General features: G+C 36.6%; 1 protein-coding gene across 1 annotated transcript in view; it reads right to left on the bottom strand.

Moving 5' to 3' along the window:
• Window positions 1-4139: 4139 nt before the first annotated feature.
• LOC121303381 (uncharacterized protein KIAA1958-like) overlaps window positions 4140-23390 on the bottom strand; it is a 36600-nt gene continuing 17349 nt past the window's right edge. The window contains exons 3-4 of the mRNA XM_041234048.1: window positions 5602-5774; window positions 4140-4999 (exon numbers count right to left, since the gene is read on the bottom strand). Of these exons, the coding sequence (XP_041089982.1) occupies window positions 4193-4999; window positions 5602-5774 (980 nt within the window). The 3' untranslated portion in view covers window positions 4140-4192. The remainder of the gene's footprint in view (window positions 5000-5601; window positions 5775-23390) is intronic.

The following is a 23390-nucleotide window of genomic DNA, read 5'->3' as shown; positions in this document are numbered from 1 at the left end:
ATGAAGGGTCATATATATATATATATATATATATATATATATATATATATATATATATATATATATATATATATATATATATATACACACACAGTGCCTCTCAAAAGTATTCACTACCCTTGGACTTTTCCACATATTATTGTGTTACAACATGGAATCAAAATGGATTTAATTAGGAGTTTTTGCCACTGATCAACACAAAAAAGTCCATAATGTCAAAGTGAAAAATAAAATCTACAAATTGTTCTAAATTAATTACAAATATAAAGCAGAAAATAATTGATTGCATAAGTATTCACCCCCTTTGCTATGACAAACCTAAATAAGTTCTGGTGCAACCAATTGTCTTTAGAAGTCACATAATTAGTTGAATTACCTGTGTACAATTAAGGTGTTTCACATGATTTCAGGTTAAATACACCTGTCTCTGGGAGGTCCCACAGTTGGTTAGTACATTTCCTAACAAAAACAATATCATGAAGATGAGGGAACATTCAAAGCAAATCCAGAATAAGGTTCTTCAAAAGCACCAATCGGGTAGGATAGAAGAACAATTCCAAGGCATTGAATATCCCCTGGAGCACAGTAAAGTCCATTATTAAGAAATTGAGAGAATATGGCACAACTGTGAATCTGTCTAGAACAGGCTGTCCTCAAAAACTGAGTATCCAGACGAGAAGGGGACTAGTCAGGGAGGCCACCAAGAGGCCTATGGCAACACTAAAGCAGTTACAGTCTTCCACAGCTGAGCTGCATACATACGACAACAATAACCCAGGTGCTTCACAAAACTGGCCTTTATGGGAGAGTGGCAAAAAGAAAGCCATTGTTGAAAAAACTCACATTAGATCTTGGCTAGAGTTTGCCAGAAGGCATGTGGGAGACTCTGAGACCAATTGGAAGAAGATTCTATGGTCTGATGAGACCAAAATAATGCTTTTTGGCCTTAACGCTAAGCACTATGTTTGGCGCAAGACTAACACTGCACATCATCCTAAGAACACCATACCTACCATGAAGCATGGTGGTGGCAGCATCATGCTATGGGGAGACTTCTCTGCGTCAGGGCCTGGAAAGCTCGTGAAGATAGAAGTCAAAATTGATGCAGCAAAGTACAGAGAAATCCTGGAGTAAAACCTGCTGAAGTCTGCAAGGGACCTGGGACTTGGAAGAAGAATCATCTTCCAGCAGGACAATGACCCCAAACATAGCCAAAGCCACACTGGAGTGGCTTAAAAACAAAAAGGTCAATGTCCTGGAGTGGCCCACTCAAAGCCCAGACCTCAATCCAATTGAGAATATGTGGAAAGAGTTGAAAATTGCTGTTCACCAAAGGTCCCCATCCAACTTGACAGAGCTTGAGCAATTTTGCAAAGAAGAATGGGCAAATATTGCAGTGTCCAGATGTGCAAAGCTGGTAGAGACTTATCCAAATAGAATCATGGCTGTCATTACTGCCAAAAGTGACTCTACCAAATATTGACTCAATGGAGTGAATACTTATGCAATCAATTATTTTCTGTTTTATATTTGTAATTAATTTAGAACAATGTGTAGATTTTATTTTTCAATTTGACATTATGAACTTTTTTGTGTTGATCAGTGGCAAAAATTCCTAATTAAATCAATTTTGATTCCATGATGTAACACAATAAAAGGTGGAAAAGACCAAGGGGGTGAATACTTTTGAGAGCCATTATATATATAATAATGTTACCATGGCATTAGTCCACTACATTGGAAAAAATAACTCCTGGGGTGCGGTCAATAAGCAAAGCGCTCTCTCGTGGTGCACATGTTTGTTAGCAGTTATCAGACGGTCTGTTAAGAGCGAGCTGTTTCACAAGCATGCAAGAAATCGCTGTGTATTAAAACACTTGCTTTGAGAAAGTTTTGGAATTTTTGTATGTTTTTTTGTTCTTAATGTAATTACTACTACTGTATTTAACATTGGAATGTTAAGTTTTATTTATTTTACTTTAACCAGGAAAAAACCCATTTAGACTGAGGCCTCTTTTCAAGAGTGTCCTGGCAAGGTGACAGGAAATTTCGCATCCCTAAAAATAACAGCACTCTAAAAGCCACGTAACTATGGAAGGCCAATCGGGTCAAAAACGCTTTTTGTAATTCAAATTGTTATGCGTACTAACCTGGCCAATCAGATGGCTGAAAATGAAATGAGAATCAATGAATTTAAAAGAAAATAGTATGTGTAATAAATTATACAATTAAAAGTCGCCTTGCATTTGCCATTCCCGTCCAATAAGTGGCTGTATATGTACTTGGTATTGGTTAAAGTGTAGTGAAAGATGGAAGACCCGGATCCTTCAAGGCGAGCATCAACCAGCGGTTTCAGAGCCTTTGAAATCACTTTAATTCAGTGGTAACCCCACTGTAGCTAATATGTCATTTTAAACAAGTGTTGAAAGATCTGGCATCGAATCTAATATTAGCTAGAGTAATTCAATATTTTAGTGTAAAACTTAAATAAATATAATTAAAGAAAAAAAAATGATTGTGTTAAATTACGTTTGTAACATGTTTTAAATAGCCACACATAACAAAGCAGTTGACAGAACACAAACAAATTGGGCAGTACACCTATTGATATTCTACTTAAAATAGCGGCATTTAAGAAAAAAAAAAAAAAAAGCTATTTTATTATTTAAAATACTCATATTTATTGGGTGCGAATAACAGAAAACAATAACGTTATATTAACATATCATAGACCTGTGTATTCTATTCACTGTTTGCCTCAAAGATGCTACAAAGTCACTTTTCTAACTTCCTTTTTGACTTGCGTTTGTAATTCTATGTACTCTTTCTGTGTACCACAAACATTTATTTATTTATTTATTTATTTTTTACTTTTGACATATGTGACCAGGAAAAAAAACGACAAAGCAAAATTGTATGCATGGTCATGCCCAATTCAACAGATTTTAAGGAACTGGCAACACTGCTTCCATCATGCCGCAGGCAAAGGGTTACGGGATACAGAGAGAGCTCTGGAGAAGTTTTTCTATTGAGAGTCAATGGAGTGGTGTTAGACTGAGCTGCTTTGAGTTGATTTTATTGATGTTTAAAAAATATAGAAAAACTGTTTTACTCTTGCCCAGGGCATCTTCATGAAAACCTGTGTTAATGATTCTAAAAATGTACTTTTCTGAATGCAGTACCAGAGATGGCGCACATGCTTAAAGCAGAGAATAGAGCTTCACACAGCAGATGCAATTATAAAAAAGTGGATTTATTGAATTTATATATATATATTTTTTACTTTTTTACCATTTATTTGAATTCCACATTGATTTTTTACTACTGTAACTTCCCACAATACATTATATATATTTATATATATATATTATATATATATTATATATATATATATTATTTATATATATATATATATATAAAATAATACATTAATACAGCAAAGACTCTTATTATTCGATTACCATTTTGCAATATTTAAATACAGTATTCTGCTACATGTCAATACTGCAATCACAAAACGGTTTTACACAGCACTAGAAAACCTGTGATCTTAACTGCGCATGCACTGATGAAGCACTGCACTGATGAAGGACTGTACAGAAGTTTATTTCTCTTATCACTTACGTTATGCCATCCATGACCAGGTTAATATATTTTTTCTGTGGACCCTGGGCAACAGTGAAACAGACTAAGTTTGTAACAGTTTTAAACTCTGAGACCCCACCTCCATTGACACTCAATAGAAAAATAGTCCTTGCACATTGCATGATGGAAGTTGTGTCAAGACATTCAAGACAAGGTACTGTACTACTACTTGGATTAAAAAAAAAAAAAAAAAAAAAAAAACACACCTTTTCAAGCTATACTTAAAGAAAAGTGAAAACTATATGTAAACTTTTTTTTTTTTTTTTTTTAATATGAGCAGTCCTCCAGCGGACACAAATAAAATCAAGATCTCTACTGGCAATAACTATAAATCCATAACTTATAAAATATTCACCATAACATACAATGACAAAATGGGCCTCACAAGGAAGTACAGTGTGTTTTACTAAAAAAAAAAGCATTGTTTTGTACATATTAACTTGCCAGGACACTAACTATTTTAAGAATAATGTTTTGAAATTACTATTGTCTTGTGTTTGAAAGGGCCAGTCTATTGTTCCATGGGCAGCTGTTTTTTTTTTTTAAATCACAGGTGGTTGATGTGAGAGAACTTCCTAGAGGCTTGTGTGAAGGAGACAAAAGTGAAATTATCACACTGCTCCAGCCGTACCTTCTTGGCCAGCTTAGGCACAACCCCCCTGAGGGAGCGAAGGCCCATTCTCTGTTCCTCGTACCAGACACCATTGACAGAACACATCTCCTTGCGGGCGGCCAGGTAGAAGGGGGAGCAGGGGTCCATGAGCGTTGGCGGTCGGTGGGTGTACATGTACTTGTAGAGTAGGCAGTAGGGGCAGCGTTTCTGGCCCCGGGAGTGCTCGTGGTAGACCTGCCCGTAGCACACTTTGGTATTGCTGCCAGCCCGCTTCTCCCGCTTGACACTGTCAGTCCTGCCAAAGAAAGGCCGGTTGTCCGAGTCCTTCAGTAGTTCCACGTCGCCAAACATCAAGTCAGCATGCTCCTGCAAGGTCCTCATGTTAAAGAACTGGCTATTGTACTTCACCACTGTAGACAGCAAAGCCACAGGCCCTTCATCACCCAGGCAACCAGTCCTCCACATCTCCTCCTCATCGTTGAGGGAGAAATAGATAATGTTACGGGAGCGGGCACCTGACAAGCCTGCCTTGCTGAGCACATGGAGCTTCTCTTTGAGCTTCTGGGATGAGGAGTTGAAGATGCTGCTGGTGATGGAGAAGCCCACGCCAGCATTTTTCAGCATGCGGTCCAGGCCCCTCCGAATGGCATGCAGAGAGGTGGCCAGGAAATCCGAGCCATCCGTCTTCTTTACACTCACATAGAAATCTCCCAGCAGCTCGTTCAGCTTGGGGGCTGGGATCTGGGGAGCGACGGCAGATATGAAATCAAACTTTAAAAAAAACAACAGCCAGCCCTGTATTAAAAGCCACTACAAGAAGAGCTATCTGTCATGTGTGACTATTGTGATGAATCCCCATATGCGCTAACCTCCTGTAAGTATCAGGACAAATTAAGAAATACTCAGACCCAAAGCTTATTAACCATTAGGGGTGCGCTAATACACTAAGTAGTATTTGGTCAGCAGGTATTAAAATCTATCAAAACACACCTATTTATTAATGTGCTGATTTCAAAACAAGAAAAGCTGTCCTTCCCTCAGCTTTACAACTGAGTACCAATAAATGGCAATTCACTCCTGCACTCCTGAGTGTTTTAAAAGCAGATTGGAAGCTGATTTTCCTCTCATCCAGGGTGCTAACATTTTTACAGGCATACCAAGGCCATAAACTGACAAATAAAAACATCAAGCTGCTGGAAACTGATATTGTTAATATTGGTAACAGCCCCAAGAGCATGGTTTGTATTACAATGTAAAAGTAAATAGAGCACATCAAGTTCATTTCTACCTGAAAAGCTGAGAAAATATGTATCTCAAGGTTAAATGTGTTCAAATGTAGTTACCTTAGTAATGTCCATATAGTCCTTTAGCCCTTTGGTCATGCACCAGTACCTCCAGACATTCAGTGCATAGAGAGTAGCCTTGGTAGTGTTGGCACTCACGGCACTCACACACAAGTCCTTCAGTTCGTCATTAAAATTGAATACAGGGAACTTGTTCAACTTTGCATGGTATCCTGCAAATAAAAAAGGAACACGCGCTTTAGAACGTTCAGAAATGTCTTTCAGCACAAGGAGAGATTTCAACTGAAATGTATTGTTCAGCTTGAACAAGAAAAACAATTTGGAGAATCTTTGAAAAAAAATGACTCATTTAATTTTTTCTATAATTCAAATAACTGTCACAATTGAAAATCTGATTTTCAGTGGTAGAAGTTTTAGTTACATGAAGATTAATCTTACTGAATTGCACAAATTACTGACTACCTGAACTGTTAGCCTCAGTTTACTGCAACAAACCTTAAGGATGCCAATTTCCATAAACTAACAGAGCCAAGAAATGTATCAAGAATATTATTTATTTGCTTAATTATCACTCAAACAATTATTTTAGCTTATTGCCATGTACATTTTGCTTAAAATGAAGAGTACTATTTTCAGCAATATATGATACATCTTGCATGTACGTCAGCACGGCTGATCACCCACACATTTTATTAAGTGTCATATTCAGAAACAACAATTCCGTGTTCAATCTCATTCAAGGGTGCTTTCTCAATGTGATAAAAAAACAAACGAAAAAAACATTATCTTTGCACCTTGTTAAGTGTTGCAGAGGGTTAAGTGTTGTTTCTGAATATGGCTGTAAGCATTTGGTGCTTATTGTTTTATACAGGACCAATACAATTGTTAATAATATCATTCCAAAGGATCGTTTGGAGTGTTTGCAATGTTGGGAAGTGTGCAGTGCTCATGCTCAGATGTGTTTGCAAGAACAAAGATGACAATTTTAGAATTTGCTTAAGTAAAACCTGAAATAAACACTATGTTTGCGACTTTTGGTCATCCCTACATATTGCCTATTCTCTCAAGGAAAATTACATAAAACACGAATCTGATATTGATAATATTGTACACATTGTAATGATCCCCCTCTTAGTGGCTGATGGGTTTATAACGCTACCATCAGCATAAGACCTGTACTTTCCTCTCGACTAGAGAGCTTGCTCTTTAGTTGACTGGTAAGGTGTTCGTCTTTTAACAGCATGGTCGCATCCTGGTGATTATTTTACAATTGCAGTAAATTCATATGTACATTACATTAAGAACACTATAGTTTAGTTTCACTATAATATAGTTTCCTATCTCATTGTCAGCTTCATAATATAGTAATTGATAGGGCACATTTCACAATGGCTGGCATCCAGATATAGCAAACACAATGGTGATGCTTAACTCATTTTGCACCTTTTAGCAGTTCTGTGTTTTCTAGATTTTTAAAGATGATAAGGATACTCTAAATCTACAAACAGCTAATGTTTCAGTTTGGCTGTGTATTGCACCTGCAAGTGATTTTTACATTTATTCTGCAGTTATATGTACTGTAAACAGAAAATAACAATACATGTCTTTCTTTTTAAGTATTAATAAAAGCAGTTTCTTAAAACCAATAAGAAAAGGTAATTACCCTGACACATTGTAGATCTTGGGCCTCGTACTTAATGTTTATATTCGTTTTATTATTATTAATTATTCATTTGTCAGAATTCCCTCTATACATAAGAAAATAAGATTGATGAGTTTCAAGACAGGTCTTTCCACATCTTCTGACCTATGAATTCCCAGTTTCCAAGGCAACATGTCACCAGAGAAAAGCATGAATTAAGAGCGAGAAAACACATGTCCATGTTATCCATCTCATTTTAGAGTGCAGCATAGTTTCTTTATTTCTGAAATAAAGACATTATGCTGCACTCAAAATTATTTTCTAGAGGTTTGTCACCCTCATCAACAATGGTTCATAATTCTTCTTTTTGGTTGACTGTTAACGTTGAAATAATAGTAATGCAAATATTTTCCAAATAACATTCCTGTATACCCTGTTTAAAAGCTGCCAATGTGAATGTGTGAAAAAGTAAAGGTAAACCAAAATAAGTTCTGACCACTCAATATAAAAAAAGCTCCAGTAACTCTGACCACCTTAAAGTATAAAGTTGTTAGGTTACTTGAGCCTAGCTTGATTATCATACTCAAGCTGCACCACTACCTAGCACATATTCTGGTATACATTGGTCCCTGTACTACAAGGATGACATTGTGGTCTTGGAGACCACTTGGAATTTAAGTGGAGGCAGACTTAGGACAGAGGGTAGGAAGCACTTTACCAAGCCACATGGTTGATGCTGAATCATTGGAATCCCTTAAGATCCAATTTGACAAAGTTTATGATCAATCAGTAATAGGAACTGGATGACCATTGATGGTCTGAATAGCCTCTTGTTAATAAAGGTTATTTTACATTAAGGTGTAATAAAACCATGTGCTGACATCAAACCTTAAACCCCTCATACCTAGAATAACCTCAAAAAGCAATAGAAAATATTTCTAGGGCTCCAAGCAAGACATGTTTCATTACTTTCTTCAGGTTGTCTTTGATCATATATGTGAAGCTTGTAAAGTATCACAGCACATCTCCACTATGCTCGATTTCTTAAGAAAATACAAAAGGCAAAAATTCTGTGGCTTTCCCCAAAATTCTGCAAGCTTTGTCAACAGATTCCAGAACTCACCGTGCTCCTCTTCTGCAGTTCACTTCCGGGCTTCTTAAAAGCAATTCATTTTCTCAAATTTGAGCCTGTCTATTCCCGAGGTCCTTTGTTTTAGATTGTGTTGCTTCTCACACATCACAGACTTTGTCACACAGAGGCTGATATTGTTTATGGTAGCACAGAACTCCCAAGACTTTTGTTGAGTATGTAAACTTTCCAGTGATCTCTGACTTTATTATTCCCTGTTGGAAGTTGTCTGGATGTTAAGGACCGGGGAAAGCTGGGACTTTCCCATATACAGTAAGATGTTGCCTTTTTTCTGATGCCAATAGTCACATTTATAGTTTTTATTCTATTTCTGTCAAATCTGCAATTTGCTTGACCACATGTTTTCCAGCAGTTAGGTTCAGCAGCTAAGAAGACTGCATAAGCTTCTGGGTCTGCCTTAATTTTTTCTCCACCAACAACATGACTTATCCTTATTAGTTAGTGGAAGTTTGACAAAGCCTACAAAAATATAGCCAGATTTGACTGCCATTGTCAGAAGCATGCAAAATTGCAATAATAAATGCTGTAACAAAAGGGAGGCTTGAGCATAGTCTCATGGGACTGCAGTTACATCTGTTGATGTTATTCTAGGTTGCATTGTTTATTAATCTTGTTTGTTTATTAAGGTTTCAGTACTTCTGCATTTAAGGTTGTAATTCAAAACTTGCACAATGTCATAGCAAATCTAATACAATTACAATCTTAAATTAAGGCTTGCCATGACTGTTCCTTCCATTGGTGACCAAAGACAGTTCTTTTGTCTTTTGAGACAGGAGAATGAGCATTTTGCAATGCAGGGTGAAACAGGTGCAGTCAGAAGGATTCTTAAAAATGTGCAGTACTTCATGTAGCATATTCCTTGTTTTTAAAAATGTGATGACATCATGAACACTGGATATTGAAGTTTTAATCTCTGCACATCAAAGTAATTTGCATAAAACTCCATTACTTGCTCAACTTTATCATTTTACTTCTTAACAGCTACTATACTTCTGATTGTGAAGCATCCACACTAGTTTGACAAAACTAAACTGGTATGGCCTGAGAAACGTATTTGCACTATGCAGGACCTTTTAATTTTAGACATTTTTTAAAGTTTGAATTCAGGGCAATGTTTTTAACATGACAGATCATTGATCAAAAACAAATTATTTCCCCCCCCCCCCATGGGTGCTTGAGCATCCATGGAGTCGCAGCCTATGGGCCAGTGATAAAACTAATATGACAATGACACAGTTAGTTCAGTAATGGATCTGAACTAAAAAATAATAATTGAACACAGCTATGTACCAACTGAGACAGAATCTCAAAGTGTGCAGACTGTATCAATCATATGGCCAAAGGTTAAATTAATGAGTTGCAGTGAAACAGTAAATATTTACTGGACAGCAATGGTAATGGAATTTAATTAAAAATAAAAACAAATCATTGAATACAGCCGTGTAATAAATATTAACACAATAGCTTAAAGTGTCGCTATACCCCAGAAACTTAAAATGTCACATCCCCTCAACATGGCAGCCATGCAGTATGTCAATGTCATGGTCACAGACATATTAGACTGTTACCTTATAAAACCCTGCAAACAGGAAGTCAGTACCTCAATTGTCATACTAGGTACAGTTGTGTACCCAGTAAGAAGACAAGACCTTAAAGAATTTCGTCATCCGGAAAAAAAAAAACACGGCCACATTATATCAGTCATCTTATCCTTCCCCAAACACAAATATTCTTTAGGTTGAGTATTGAGTAAATCAAAGATATTAAATATGCATTATAATAAATAAAAAAGATGATATTGTGTATAGTTTTTTATTAATAGTAGCAGATTTGGTAATAAATCTAAATATCTTGTATCCCTGAATACATGTACAGTACATGCAAATATTTTACTGATCCGTTCAGTGTAACTCTGTGAAACACCTGTTCTTTGTTTTACTCCAAAACATTTTTACATAAGTTACCAGCTAGGAAGTTTTTTTTTTCCTTTTGAATCCTGTTTCCTTTAACTATGTCATTATGTTGTGTTTTGCGTTCTGTATTGTACCGGTCTCTTGTTCCAGGATCCTGCTGAAGGAAAAACAGCACAGTCTCGGATGGGCATTTTTAGCTCAAGATTGGAATGAATGAATTCCTGAATGAAAACACTGAGGCAATGACGTCTTTGGAACCGGAACATTTATTGATCAGACACTACATTAGTTTTTACATACCTGGCCCACATTCTTGCTGTAGCATGCACAAAAAAGCATTAAGGACCTATAAACAGAGTAACGAGCAGAGGGGATCTTCAGCAACTCTATAACCTTTCTGTTCATAAAGACTACTGGTTAATCACAAATCCTAATAATAAGAACTTCATTAGCAGAAATACTACAGATAGCTCTGTATATTAAACCAGAATTGTGGGGGAGATTGTCAAAGTGCTATCCAGTATAGGTGGCTTTCAAAAGAATTTTTAAAACAATACATGGGATCATTTTATATCAAGCCTTGCACCTATCCAAAGCAGAAGGCACTATAATCTGACATTTCGCAGTACATCTTTTACTGGTAAAATGACACTAGTGCTCACAATCATTTCCAGTCTGAGTACATTTTGGTAAAAGACAAATCTGCCTTTTAACCATTAAGATTTAGTTTCAGATTTCTCAAGGCAGAAAATAAATGAGTATCTTTCACCTTTAAAGACTAGTTCATCCCACACTTACCTTGAAATGTTAAAGTATGACTGTATCATGTGGCATGATTTACATGCACTGTTCTGGATAAAGAAAGCAAGGCTCCTTAGTTTAAATAAATACATAAATAAATAAAATGAAAATGAAGTAGTTCTTTCTGTGGCTTCAATTACCTTAAAAGCAGTTATTGGGCTTGGGGAGGAAATGGCACAGGATATGGTTATATATTTTTGTGTACAGCTTTGTTGGTTTGTTTACACATTTGGCACTTCCTGTCCACCATTGTTTCCTCCGCCAAAAGGCACACAGCTGATCATATCACAATCCACTTAAAACACATATAGGATAACTTATTTTTTTTTTTTTTTTTTTTTTTTTTAAGCTTTACTTAATGTGTCTCAGCCTATAATTATATACAGTGGTTTGCAGAAGTATTCACCCCCTACCAATAATGTCACATTTTGTTGAATTACAAATAATCTATACAGTTTTTCAAACAAACTTTTTTTATTCTAAACTGTAGGGGTTAAACTAAACACTGTTATATGAGGAGGAGGTTAAATGTCAGCAACATTTGCAAAGAAAATGTACAAAATTAAATTTACTGGTTGCATAAGTATTCAGCCCTGTAAGTCAGTACTTGGTAGAAGAACCTTTTGCAGCAATTACTGCTATAAGTCTTTTTGGATAGGTCTGTAATAGCTTTGCACAGTAGGAAGGTGACATTTTTGCCCATCCTTCACGGGAAAATTGCTCCAGTTCTGATAAGTTTGTTGGGGATCGTTGATGGACTGCAATCTTCAAGTCTCGCTATAAATTTTTGATTGGATTCAAGTCAGGACTTTGACTGGGCCACTCAAGAACATTAATTCTCTTCTTGTTCAACCACTACAGTGTGGCTCTGGCTTTGTGCTTTGGGTCATTGTCCTGCTGAAATGTGAATTTCCTCCCAGGTTTCAGAGTCTTGGCTGACTCAAACAGGTTTTCCTCAAGGATTCGCCTGTACTTTGCACCATCCATTCTCCCCTCTATCCTGACAAGCTTCCAAGTCCCTGCTGAAGAGAAGCATCCCCATAACATGATGCTGCCACCACTATGCTTGACAGTTGTGATGGAGTTGACTGAGTCATGTGCAGTGTTGGGCTTGCGCCAGACGTAACGCTTGGAATTTAGACCGAAAAGTTCAATTTTTGTCTCGTTTGACCACAAAACCTTTTTCCACATGTCTGCAGTATCAATTACATGCTTTTTCGAAAATTCCATACCTGCTTTAAGATAAGGCTTTTGTAATGGCTTCTTTCTTGCCACCTGTCCATACGGGCCAGCTTTGTGTAAGGACTGGCTTATTGTTGATGTGTGAACACTGACTCCCATCTCAGACACAGAACTTTGCAGATCTCTCACTGTAATTGTTGGCTTCAGAGTGACATCCCAAACCAGTTTCCTGCATGCCTGGCTGCTCAGTTTGGGAGGGCAACATGATCTGGGTAGCGTCTGGGTGGTATGATGCATCTTCCACTTCTTAATGATGGACTTCACTGTGCAGAGAGGGATAATCAGCACCTTTGAAATTTTCTTGTACCCTTCTCCTGCTCTGTGCCTCTCTACCACTTTATGCATTACTTGTTTTGAAAGCTCATTGGTCTTCATAGTTGATTTGTTGGATCACTATGTGAGATGCAGCTTGAAAGTCTTTATATACCTGAGGGAAATTACCTACAAGTAAAACCACTCTGAGTACAAACAGGCTGAAACCATTTCACTAATTTTGTTACCTTTCAAACAAATCATTTGCACCTGGGCTGATTTAGGGCTGCAGTAGCAAATGGGTTGAATACTTATGCAACTGAGATTAATCTGTTTTTCTCTGTAAATCTTACTTATTTATATTATATATGCATTTTTTAACTTTATCAATGTGGAGTAGTTTGTGTAGATTCTACATGTAAAGTCTAATTTAAAAGCATCGTGGAGTACGCTCAGGTGCCAACAAAATGTGAAAACTTTGGGGGGGGGGGGGGGGGGGGGGGGGGGGTGAATACTTCTGCAAACCACTAATTTATATATATATATATATATATATATATATATATATATATATATATATATATATATATATATATATATATATATATATATATATATATATATATATATATAGATAGATAGATAGATAGATAGATAGATAGAAGGGCTGCTTTGATTAATAGATTAAATAGGGCCGATTAATCAACTAAAGAGTTGATCGCAGATTGTTGTTTTTCCCCCCCAATTTAAATCGTACATAATTTTATTTTTGTATATAAAATAAAACCAGCCAATAGAAGATCTGCATTTTCTCCGCAGCAGTCCAATCATAAGTGAGCGGAGACGGGACATAAACAGTTGAAGGTATTCTCTGACTCGGCTGACGGTCTTGAGTAAGTTTAACCAGTGGGAGAGTCATATATCTGCCTTGGTTTTGCAGCTGTCCAATCATGAGTGAGCAGAGGCAGGACATAAATATGCTAGGCCCTAAGCACTGTAAGAATAGCTGAATTTTGCGCGATAATGCTTATTATAGAGCGTTAGTGAGATTTATATTGAGAACGTCAAAGTAAAATTTCATCAGACAACGGAGGCATGGTAGTCGATTTGGTTACAAATCAATTTTTAAGAACTTTCTCAGACAAAATGGATTGTTAAAAAGGAGGTATACACCACAAACACCTGAAATGACACAGGAAGGGATATACGCAGCACTTCCAAAACTGAAATTATTAAAAGGTATCCGTGGCTTACCGGTAGCTGTCAATTTAAAAAAAAAAAATTGTCGATAGCCATAGTATTCTCGGGTACTTCTCACAAGATTCAGAACGACTTAATCTCTTCGTGTCTCAGGTTTTGCTAGAGGCAATAAAACGGAAGTACAGGAAGCCAAGAACATAGCTGTAATGGGAAACCCAGCTCAGCTGTCTTGTGTTTTCAGGAATGTCACTGACAGTGGCCCGAATAATTGTTTTTTCTGTAACAATGTGTTATAATAATAAAATATTATAATAATAAAATAAATGCTTTTAAAAAAGACCAAATTCCCATTGGGCTTATTTTATTTAGATTCTATTGATTTAGGACAGTCACTATAAGATCGTTACCTTTATTGAAAAATGTGAACGGATTTTAACGGATTAATCTACCGATTAATCAACTAATACCCAGAGATTAACCAATCAAACATTTAAAAACATTTTAAATCGAGTGGCAGCTCTAATTATGTTCATATGTATTATATATATATATATATATATTATATATATATATATATATATATATATATATTATATATATTTACACGTGAAGAAATAAATTGCTACCCCGAATTTAGTAAATCGGTAAAAGGTACCATTTTCCAGGGGGTATACACGTTTGGAGTGGATAGCACTTTCCGTACAAATGTTACTGATTTGACGAGAACTTGAGAAAGGTTGATACCAGTCATCGACTCATGGCACAGCCTTAATTAGTGTAACACATCACTAGATTAGTAATGGAACTGCCTGTAGCAGCAGCAGCAGCAGACAATGATAGTTATAGCTTTACAATAAAAGTAACACGACAGCCATTGACACAATGATAAATAATAGACAGTAATGCATAAGGATTTGGACTTTTCTGATGTGCCCCTTTCTAACAGAAATTGTTCATACATTTAAAATGTAGTTTACAAATTAAGTTTAAAAACCAACAACATCTCTATTTCCAGTTAAGAACATTATGCATTCTTGGGAAATGCTTTACGACATCAAACATACATATACTAAATCAACAATTTAAAAAGGCACAATTCATTCGTTTGTGGATTAGCACACAGAAAAGCAAGACAACATATACTTTATACTGTGTATTTATAAATATAACAGTACCTAGCAGTAACTAGCAGCCTTACATAGTATTCAGTATCCTTCTATTATATGTTTTTTACTATAGTAAAACATGAGTTGCTTAAAATAATAAGCATCAATGTTTTACCAGAAATATTGTAATGGAGTGTTTGTAATGTTTTCTAATACATACTGATATCTGAAACACAATATTGTGCACACTTCTATGAGCCAAACAAAGGCTTTGCATACAGAGCAAAATAATAATGAGAACCGCTGTCACTTTTAAATATAATGCTTAGAGCAACGTAATAATAACAATAATAATAATAATAATAACAATAATAATAATAATAATAATAAGAGTATACTCCTTGTTTAAATGCACCCTGGCCTTTTTAAACCTGCCGTAGCTACTTTTACAGGATTTTTTTTAATGTTTTGAAACTTGCCATATGACTGTATCCCTTAATGGAATGTGGTAATTTAATAGCAGAGTGTATTTCTTCTTCACACATCCCTGGTGTTTAACAGGAAGACAGAGTTGCCTCTGTATTTATACTTAATATCGGGCTCAGCAGGCATACTTAGAAATGCTTGCAGTGAGAGTTAAATGTTGAAGGCCACAGACTAGGGCACTTGAAAGCAAAGTGGTTGGTTTCACAGCTCCGGATCAGCACAATTACTCTTACGTAAAATAACATTAGATAGCCCAACACTAGGGCTAATCTGCATCTGTGAAACCAGCCAAGGTCAATTACCAAGTAGTTATCCCCTTGAAAAAGCATTAATGCTAATTCGATTGTAAATCCATTTTTTAATGTGCTTTTGCTTATACTTGTGGTACTGGATTGCTTTTGGCTGCTTGAAACCAAGTCACCATTACAGTGAGAATTTCAAGATTCTAAAGATTTAAGATAATCTATTGTAAAATATAGATATCTGTACAAGTCTGGTGTTTATAAAAATATACATATTTAAACACAAGTCTATTTCAACAGTATTTAGATATGCCCTATGTTTAGATCAGCTCTTTATGGAGTTTGTTTCTCAGACAGTTATTTAATATTAAATATTTAAGTGCTTTATACATTGACAATAAGTGATTACAGATTGCTAGGCTTTTCTGGTTGACCTCTCAAAACAATACCTGGTGTGGTCTCTCACTCAGTATCGCCCACTGTAGCCCTTAACTCCTGTACACAACTAACTGAAAAGCCCAAATACAGTACTACAGAGATTTAATTGTCTCAGGAGGATAGGTTAAAGTGTTACAGAACATGATGGTGAATTTTCAAGACATTAACTCCTGTTCAAATTTACAAAAATACAAGCAAAAATGATTAAATGTCTCCAAGTGTTCTCGTCATTAACCTGGAAATGTATCAATTAAAAAAGGAGTTAATTAAAAGACCAGAGTTTGAAGTCTTACTCGTTTGTCTGTTTTAGATTGTCTTTTCATTTTGACATTTAGAATTTCAGGTACTGAAGCAATAGCCAGCACACACCCCGATTTTGTAGAAGGTTTTACTCATGACTACATGTTAACACATGTAGGCAGCTTCACTGACATCGGTTTGTGTGCGTGATTACCTCACATTACCTAACACATACAGTCTTTCCATTGTTAATAGTAGCTGTTACAAAGAAGGACTGGCTAGTGAATGAACAATTGTTAATTGTTAATTGCTTCTGATGCAACACCCACTAACTTCCTCATTTTGGGCCAGCTTTGGCCAGGTACCAGAAATCTCTGGGTATGCACAGAAACAAAAAGAGAAAAACAACAAGCATCCATTCATAACTTCAGCATTAGAAGTTTACGCTTCAGAAAAAGTACCGATTTAGAGTCGTCAGACTACTGTTTCAGTTCATCAGGCATTTGCTTTTGAGCACAATGCAAAATATACATTTGAACCAAAAGAGACCCAAAAAGTGCTATGATATGTAGTTTCTGCACAGTGTAATAATCAAACAGATGGATGGCAGTACTTCAGTCATGGACTGAAATAAGGAATGTCATTCACTGCTTGACTAAGTACCAGGGGACAGAACCTCTGTGGTTAAACAAATGCCTATGTAACATGGTATCCCTTTTACCTAAAAAAAAGGAAGCAACAGGGAATAAGCATGTCTTATAAGTGGGCCTTATGGTACTATTAACAGGCACTGGCTATATCAATTTGTGTTTAAAAGGCTACATTTTCTTTGTTTTCATCTTTTAAAAAACACTTTTAAAAAAACAAAAAAAACAAACATTGATGGACAATCACTGTTTACGTATAATACAGCATCTACAACACAGAGAAAAACTAATACTTAAGTTGTAGCCAAAGAAGAGTCGAAAGAGCCAGTGATGACAAAGTTAGTGCCACTGGAGTGGGTGGCCATGGATTGAGTAGCTTGTTGGCTCAGATTGTTACAGATCAGTACTAGCTGGTTGCTCTGTGCTTCCGAGAGGGTACTGCAGCTCTGGTAGACGCTGAAGTTGGTCTTCCTGCCGGGGATGTTGCCCTTCTCACACATGGTTTTGACCATCTTGGCCAGTTTGTTTTTACCCAGGGCTTGGCAGTTGTACCAGTGGAGGGCAGCCAGGTTCACAACAGGTTTGATAGATAAATAAAAAGGGGAGTCCTCATAACGCATGGCCGGCGGCCTCCTTTGGGCATACTCCTTATAGTCCTGCACGGGACAGGTCTGGGGTGCATGCGGCACAGCATATATCCGGAACTCTGCACCGCCCCGCTTGGTTTTGTTGTTGATGTCAGTCGTTTCCGGGCAGCTCCACTCTAGACACTCCAAGTTGGTCTCTGTCATTCGCAGACGCACATCACCCCATTTCAATGTGGACCCGTGAAAACCAGCACAGTGCCCGAATGCCTTTGTGTTATTCAGCCACACCAGGTTGAGTAGTCCCTCTGGGTTGAAGCGGCTCAGCAAGCCCCTTTTGCGCAAGATCAGCTCGTCGGCAAAAGTGAGCTTCATGGATTTGTGGGGCTTGTTACCCTTACCTTTGAATTTAAGTTCCATCTGTTTTTGCTTTAGGGCTTCCTGGGAACGTTTGAAATCTTTGTCTCTTGTGATGCTGTAGGTGTACTTGTGTTCCTTGAGGTAACGCTCCAGTCCACACTGATAGTTGGCCAAGCTGTTGGGTTCATATTCAGAACCGTCTTTTTGTCTGGCGTCCACAAAGAAGGAAGCCAGGTAGGCATCTAGTTCGTTGCAAGGAATCGTGTAGATTTCCCGAGTTTCTGTCGGGTATTTGGAAGTAAGGAACTCCCGGAAGTTTCGAAGTGACGTCTGGGTGCTCCTGATGGTCTTTTCGTTCTGTTCTCTGTTTGCTTCGGCTTGTCTTTCGTCAATATCTATTAAGAAAAGCAAGAATTAAAAAAAGAAGGAAAAAAAAACAAAATTAACCTCCCAAACATGGACGTCTAAAAATAAAATTAATATTTTTCTGGTAAAAACAAAATTTGTGTAGGTCTGTGGAAAACAATATTACATACCTGTCTTATGTTTGAAAAGCCAACTCCGGTTTCACAAATGATGTACAAGATTAAGGCAAAAATCAAAATGAGATCCTCAAGGCCCTGCGATACTAAGTGCATGGCAGTCAACAGAAAAGAAATTAGAAATTAAATGTATTTTTTAAACAATGGAGGACAATTAAAAAAAAAATCTTTAAAAAACAACATTTTGAATTATGTTAAGGGTCAGATTTTGTGTAACAATTTTTATTTATTTATTTATTTATTTTTTAAATTACAGTATTTACTCATTTGTGAAACCAGAGGTTGCACTGGTTCCTAATTCTGTTTTCTTACTTTAACATATCATCCCAGTTACCATTTTCTACATCCTGGATGTTCTATTTAAATCAATGTTCATGTTGACACCAGCTACAACTTAAAATACTTACTTGCACGCAAATCTCATAACTGTTCTGATACAGGAAATTGACACTTTGGTACAAGCAGTCAAGAATCAAAAGATATACAGGAAAAAGTCATTAAAAAAACAAAAACACAACTTTGTTTTTCTGTAGCTTAAGTGATAATCAAAAACGAGAACTTGTTCTGTACAAGGACTGGGTGTGTAAAATACCTAAAACAAATTAGGAAAATGTCTTTGAAATGCTGCCAAGTACAGTTTAATATAGTCAGTACGGAATAGGAAACTGGCACCAGATATCAACACCTGAAAATGGACTGGAGTAGCCAAGGAAGCCTACCCCTGAACGATTTTAATGCACAGCCACCTGTTAAGCAGCAGTTGTTTTGTTCTGGTTTTTGGACCTACACCTGTCATGTTATTTATTCTTGGTGATGGATTTTCACTGCTTACAAGCCTTGCTATAAAGTACTTGCAACCATCTTTATAGTATACGTGCCACAAAAGAAAATACAACATAACTCGTCTTGCTATTGAATTTATGATTTCAAAATTCTTCAGCATTTTCTAAGTGAAAGCTCTGCAGTTTTCTAAAAAACACGGATACATTTCATTACTTAAACCGGTCTTCTGTCTTAAGCATGTGAAATGACACCTTCATGCCAAATTCCTCCTTGAACTGACTGACTATAAAAATCCCTACTGCTCTTATTGTGCCACACACATTTTCACACAGCAGTATGAGATCTATGGGACTACTTACATACGTATCGTTTTACTTTCTGGGTGTTTCCCATATGAAATCAATTGCAAACAGTTTGTTTTCTAACTAATGTCATCTGGGAAACAGTCAGTGAAAAAAACAAAAAAACACATCCAAGATACGACACCTTTCAAAGCAATCGTGATTCTTCAGTGCACAGACAAAGTGAGATTTATTATTTTATAAAATATGCACACACACTTTTATAAAGTCTCACACACATTTTGCTGATGTCCCTTCGAGGATCGAGCTGCATGGCACTTTGTTGTGATGTTGTAATGTAAAAACAAAATTAAAATGACTGAATATGATCTATAATTTTGAAAGGTGAATACAAATATTAAAACTATTATCACTGTTAAAGATACTGCAGCAATACATACTGTACTCAATAGTCAGCAACAGTAAGCAATGTATTTTATTGTGAAGTCTATTGCCTGTTCAGTAACACCCAAGGAGATAAATCCTACATCCCTTGTGGAAATATTTAAAACACTGCCACTACACATTCTTAAATCAAATTTACACCCTGGCTGTTTTCAGGCTTGAGCTGCAAGCAACCCACAGCAAAGTAATTAAAAGAATAAATCATAGGAAAATATGCCTGCAAATCTATCTTGAATTTACTCAGCAATTTCACAAGGAAGAGAGATTTCAGAAAGCCTACCACTATTAAACAATACACTGTACAATTCACCACTATACAGATTACATATTGTGTACACACATAATATTAATAGTCCTGCTAAAGTAACAATACATATTGTCACACTTCTTAAATGGCTGCATGGTTTGATTCTGCAGCTACTGTACTCCCAACATGGCAACCTCAGAAAGGCTGGCAATTTTAGCAAGTAATTTGATTGGTCCATCAGTAATACAGTGACTGCAAGCATGTTCTAGTTTTGTACATGTGCATAGGACTTCTGTACCTTGGTGAAGTAAATATGCTAACCTGTACGTTTATCGCGGTTCAATTCTGTACCCACCAACTTTACACTGAATAATTCCATGCATAATATCAAAGCAATACTCAGTTTACCAAGGATCCCTGCAAGATGGCAGACGATGAACCAGTTAAAACTAGGAGCTTGTTCAGACACAGGTTATTAAAAGTTTTAATGAGGTTGTAGGTCCTTCTCCCAGCTAGAGTTGATTCTCTAAAAATGAAAGCCTAAAACATGTCTAGGCTGTTCAGGATGGCAGTAGGTTTATGTGGACTACAGTATATCTTCATGGTGATCAGAAACTTTATTCCTATTAGACCATCTTTACTTGAGACAGCTGAAATTCAACATATAAAATACACCCCATTCTGTATTCACATAAGCAATACAGGGATAGACTGATAGGAAATTCAGTCTAATACATTCAGTGTGTTTTTATTTTAGTGTTTTTTTGCTCCGTTGTTATACAGCCCAGCATATGTATATTTACTGTGTACCAACAGAAGATGCAGCAGTCAAAACACCAACTGTGACACTGTATTCACATAAGTACCGGGACATACTTTAACCCACAAGGGACATGGACAAATAGCTCTTTGTAAAACGTGAAACAGCTATTTAAAAAGGGTATGTCCTAGGGGTAGTTCTTGCTAACACTGAATAAGAATGGAAACAGACACTTGCATGGGGCTCAAAGTTTCACACAGCTCTGCTCTTTCCAGAACACAAACTGCGAGTTAAGTTAAATTGATTTAATTAAATCGTAATTAAGAGGACATTATTAATTGCAAAACAGGTTATAACATTTTTGCAACGAGTCATTAAGATTTTAAATCCAGGAAAAGCCATTTAACTGAACTTGCTTTTTTAAGGAGCTGCCTTTTTCTTTTCTTTTCCATTATCAATGAAATAGAATCACAGTCTCATTCCAGTTACGGGAGAAAAAACAAAAGTGAACCTGTTTTACAATCAACACTTTCACAGGAGTTTAATTAAGAAACAGAGTTCACTCAATATAAACTAAAAAGGGACATCACGTGACCAAAACCAAAAACCGAAAACAAAGAGCCCTAAATATACAGTGGTAGTGTACATGTACTGTATTTGTCTTTAACTATACTGAAACTATCACTAAAATAAAAAAACTGAACAGCTTCAAATTATATTACATTAGTGTCTTTATTTTGGCATTTTTTTCTTGGTGAGGAACCACTAGATTTATGAAATCTGAATTGTAATCTAAAAGCTGCCAGTTTGTTAAATACTATTAAGTTGGGTTTAACCTAGGCTAGTTGCAACATCCAAGTTTCTGTTACTGACAACGCTGTCCACTCATCTGCCATCTGATTTCCCCTGATGGGAAGATAGAAAAGGAGACCACCTGGAAAATAGATGGTCGGGAATTTGTCAGAGATGATCTACTCTTATAAATATCTATAACTACGTTTATGCCTACACAAGTTGGCTGCTACACGTTGGTCCTCCAAACTGTACCAATTGTGTGCTCAGTGTGTGGTATATACTGTGAATAACAGAGTTAGTATTTGCCAGATAACACCTAGAAAAGTCATAGTAGGGGGCTCCCGAGGATCGCAACCAATAAAGTCATGTGTGGAGTGCAGGGTACGCCCTATAGCCTGGAGGTCACCAGTTCGGGTCCAGGCTATTCCACTGCCGGCCGTGGACAGGCGCTCCTATGGGGCGGCGCACAATTGGCCGAGCACTTTTGTAGACTGGCCAGGCACCTGCGGGCCTGCCTGCTAGCGGCACAGAGCTGCGTGGTCCTCCGACGCTGTAGCTCTGAGGTAGCTGTATGGTGGGCCTGCAGAGTGAAAAGAAATGGATGGCTGATGACACACGTTTCGGAGGACACGTGTGTTCGTCTTCATCTCTCGCAGGGGTTTGCAGCGGAGAGCCAGACTTAAATTGGGCACTTCAAATTGGGGAGTACATGGGGTAAAAAAAAAACAATTGCCGATTCCAAATAAAAGAAAGAAAAATCAAAATAAACAAGGTTTCTCCAAGACTGTAAAAAACAACAAATTAAATCAAATTAAAAACAAACCAAAAGAAGAATAGTCTGCACCCCAAAAACATAAACACATATCAAAGTTTAATGATAAATACCATTTAAGAAAATAAATTGTAGAACCCCCTTTTAACACTACTATAGATCCCCCCCCCATTAATCACTATACATTGTAACTTTTAAACCAAAAGACCATTTTCATTCCAGAAATGTTGGCATCTTGCTTCGCTGATAGTTTTTGGAAGTTTACTTCTGAATTTGTCCAGCACTAAGGCTACACTGTGAGTATAGAACTACACTGTAGTCTGTTGGCTTTGCAAAATAAACTTATCTGACCTGATGTTTGTACAGTGCTTTAAATATTGAAAACATACTAAAAATATTTAAGGCACTACAACCACAGCTTCTGAAATGCAGATACTGAGAAAAACAAGTAATATCAGCATAAAATACTAACCTTACGCATGCGCACCAATAAAAAAAAAAAAAAAAAAAAAAAAATGCAGACTTCCATATTGTTTTTAAGATGCAAATATGTACCATCAGTACATTTCTAACAGGAAGGGTGCATATTATCTAGCTGTGACCCATACCTGCCTAACCTCCCGAAGTTCTATTGAGTCTCATGGTGTCTGGAATGTGTATTATGTATTATGGCATTGCAATCACTCAGGTGAAACAATGTCTTGTAATCTGCCAAAACATCAATATTTTTCAACAATTTTCAGGAAGAAGTAGTGTAAAGTCCCTCAGGTCATAGAATAACCCGTTTTTATACATGTATCTCTAAGCAAGATACTTAATAATAAAAAATACTTAACATTAAAAAAAACAGAACTATTGTGTTAAAAAAAAGCAAAAAGCT

The sequence above is a fragment of the Polyodon spathula genome, chromosome 2 (assembly GCF_017654505.1).
Source record: "Polyodon spathula isolate WHYD16114869_AA chromosome 2, ASM1765450v1, whole genome shotgun sequence".
In the NCBI taxonomy this organism is placed as follows: Eukaryota; Metazoa; Chordata; class Actinopteri; order Acipenseriformes; family Polyodontidae; genus Polyodon; species Polyodon spathula.
Note: the sequence above shows the minus strand (reverse complement) of the source record. Positions and strands in the feature narration are given on the sequence as shown.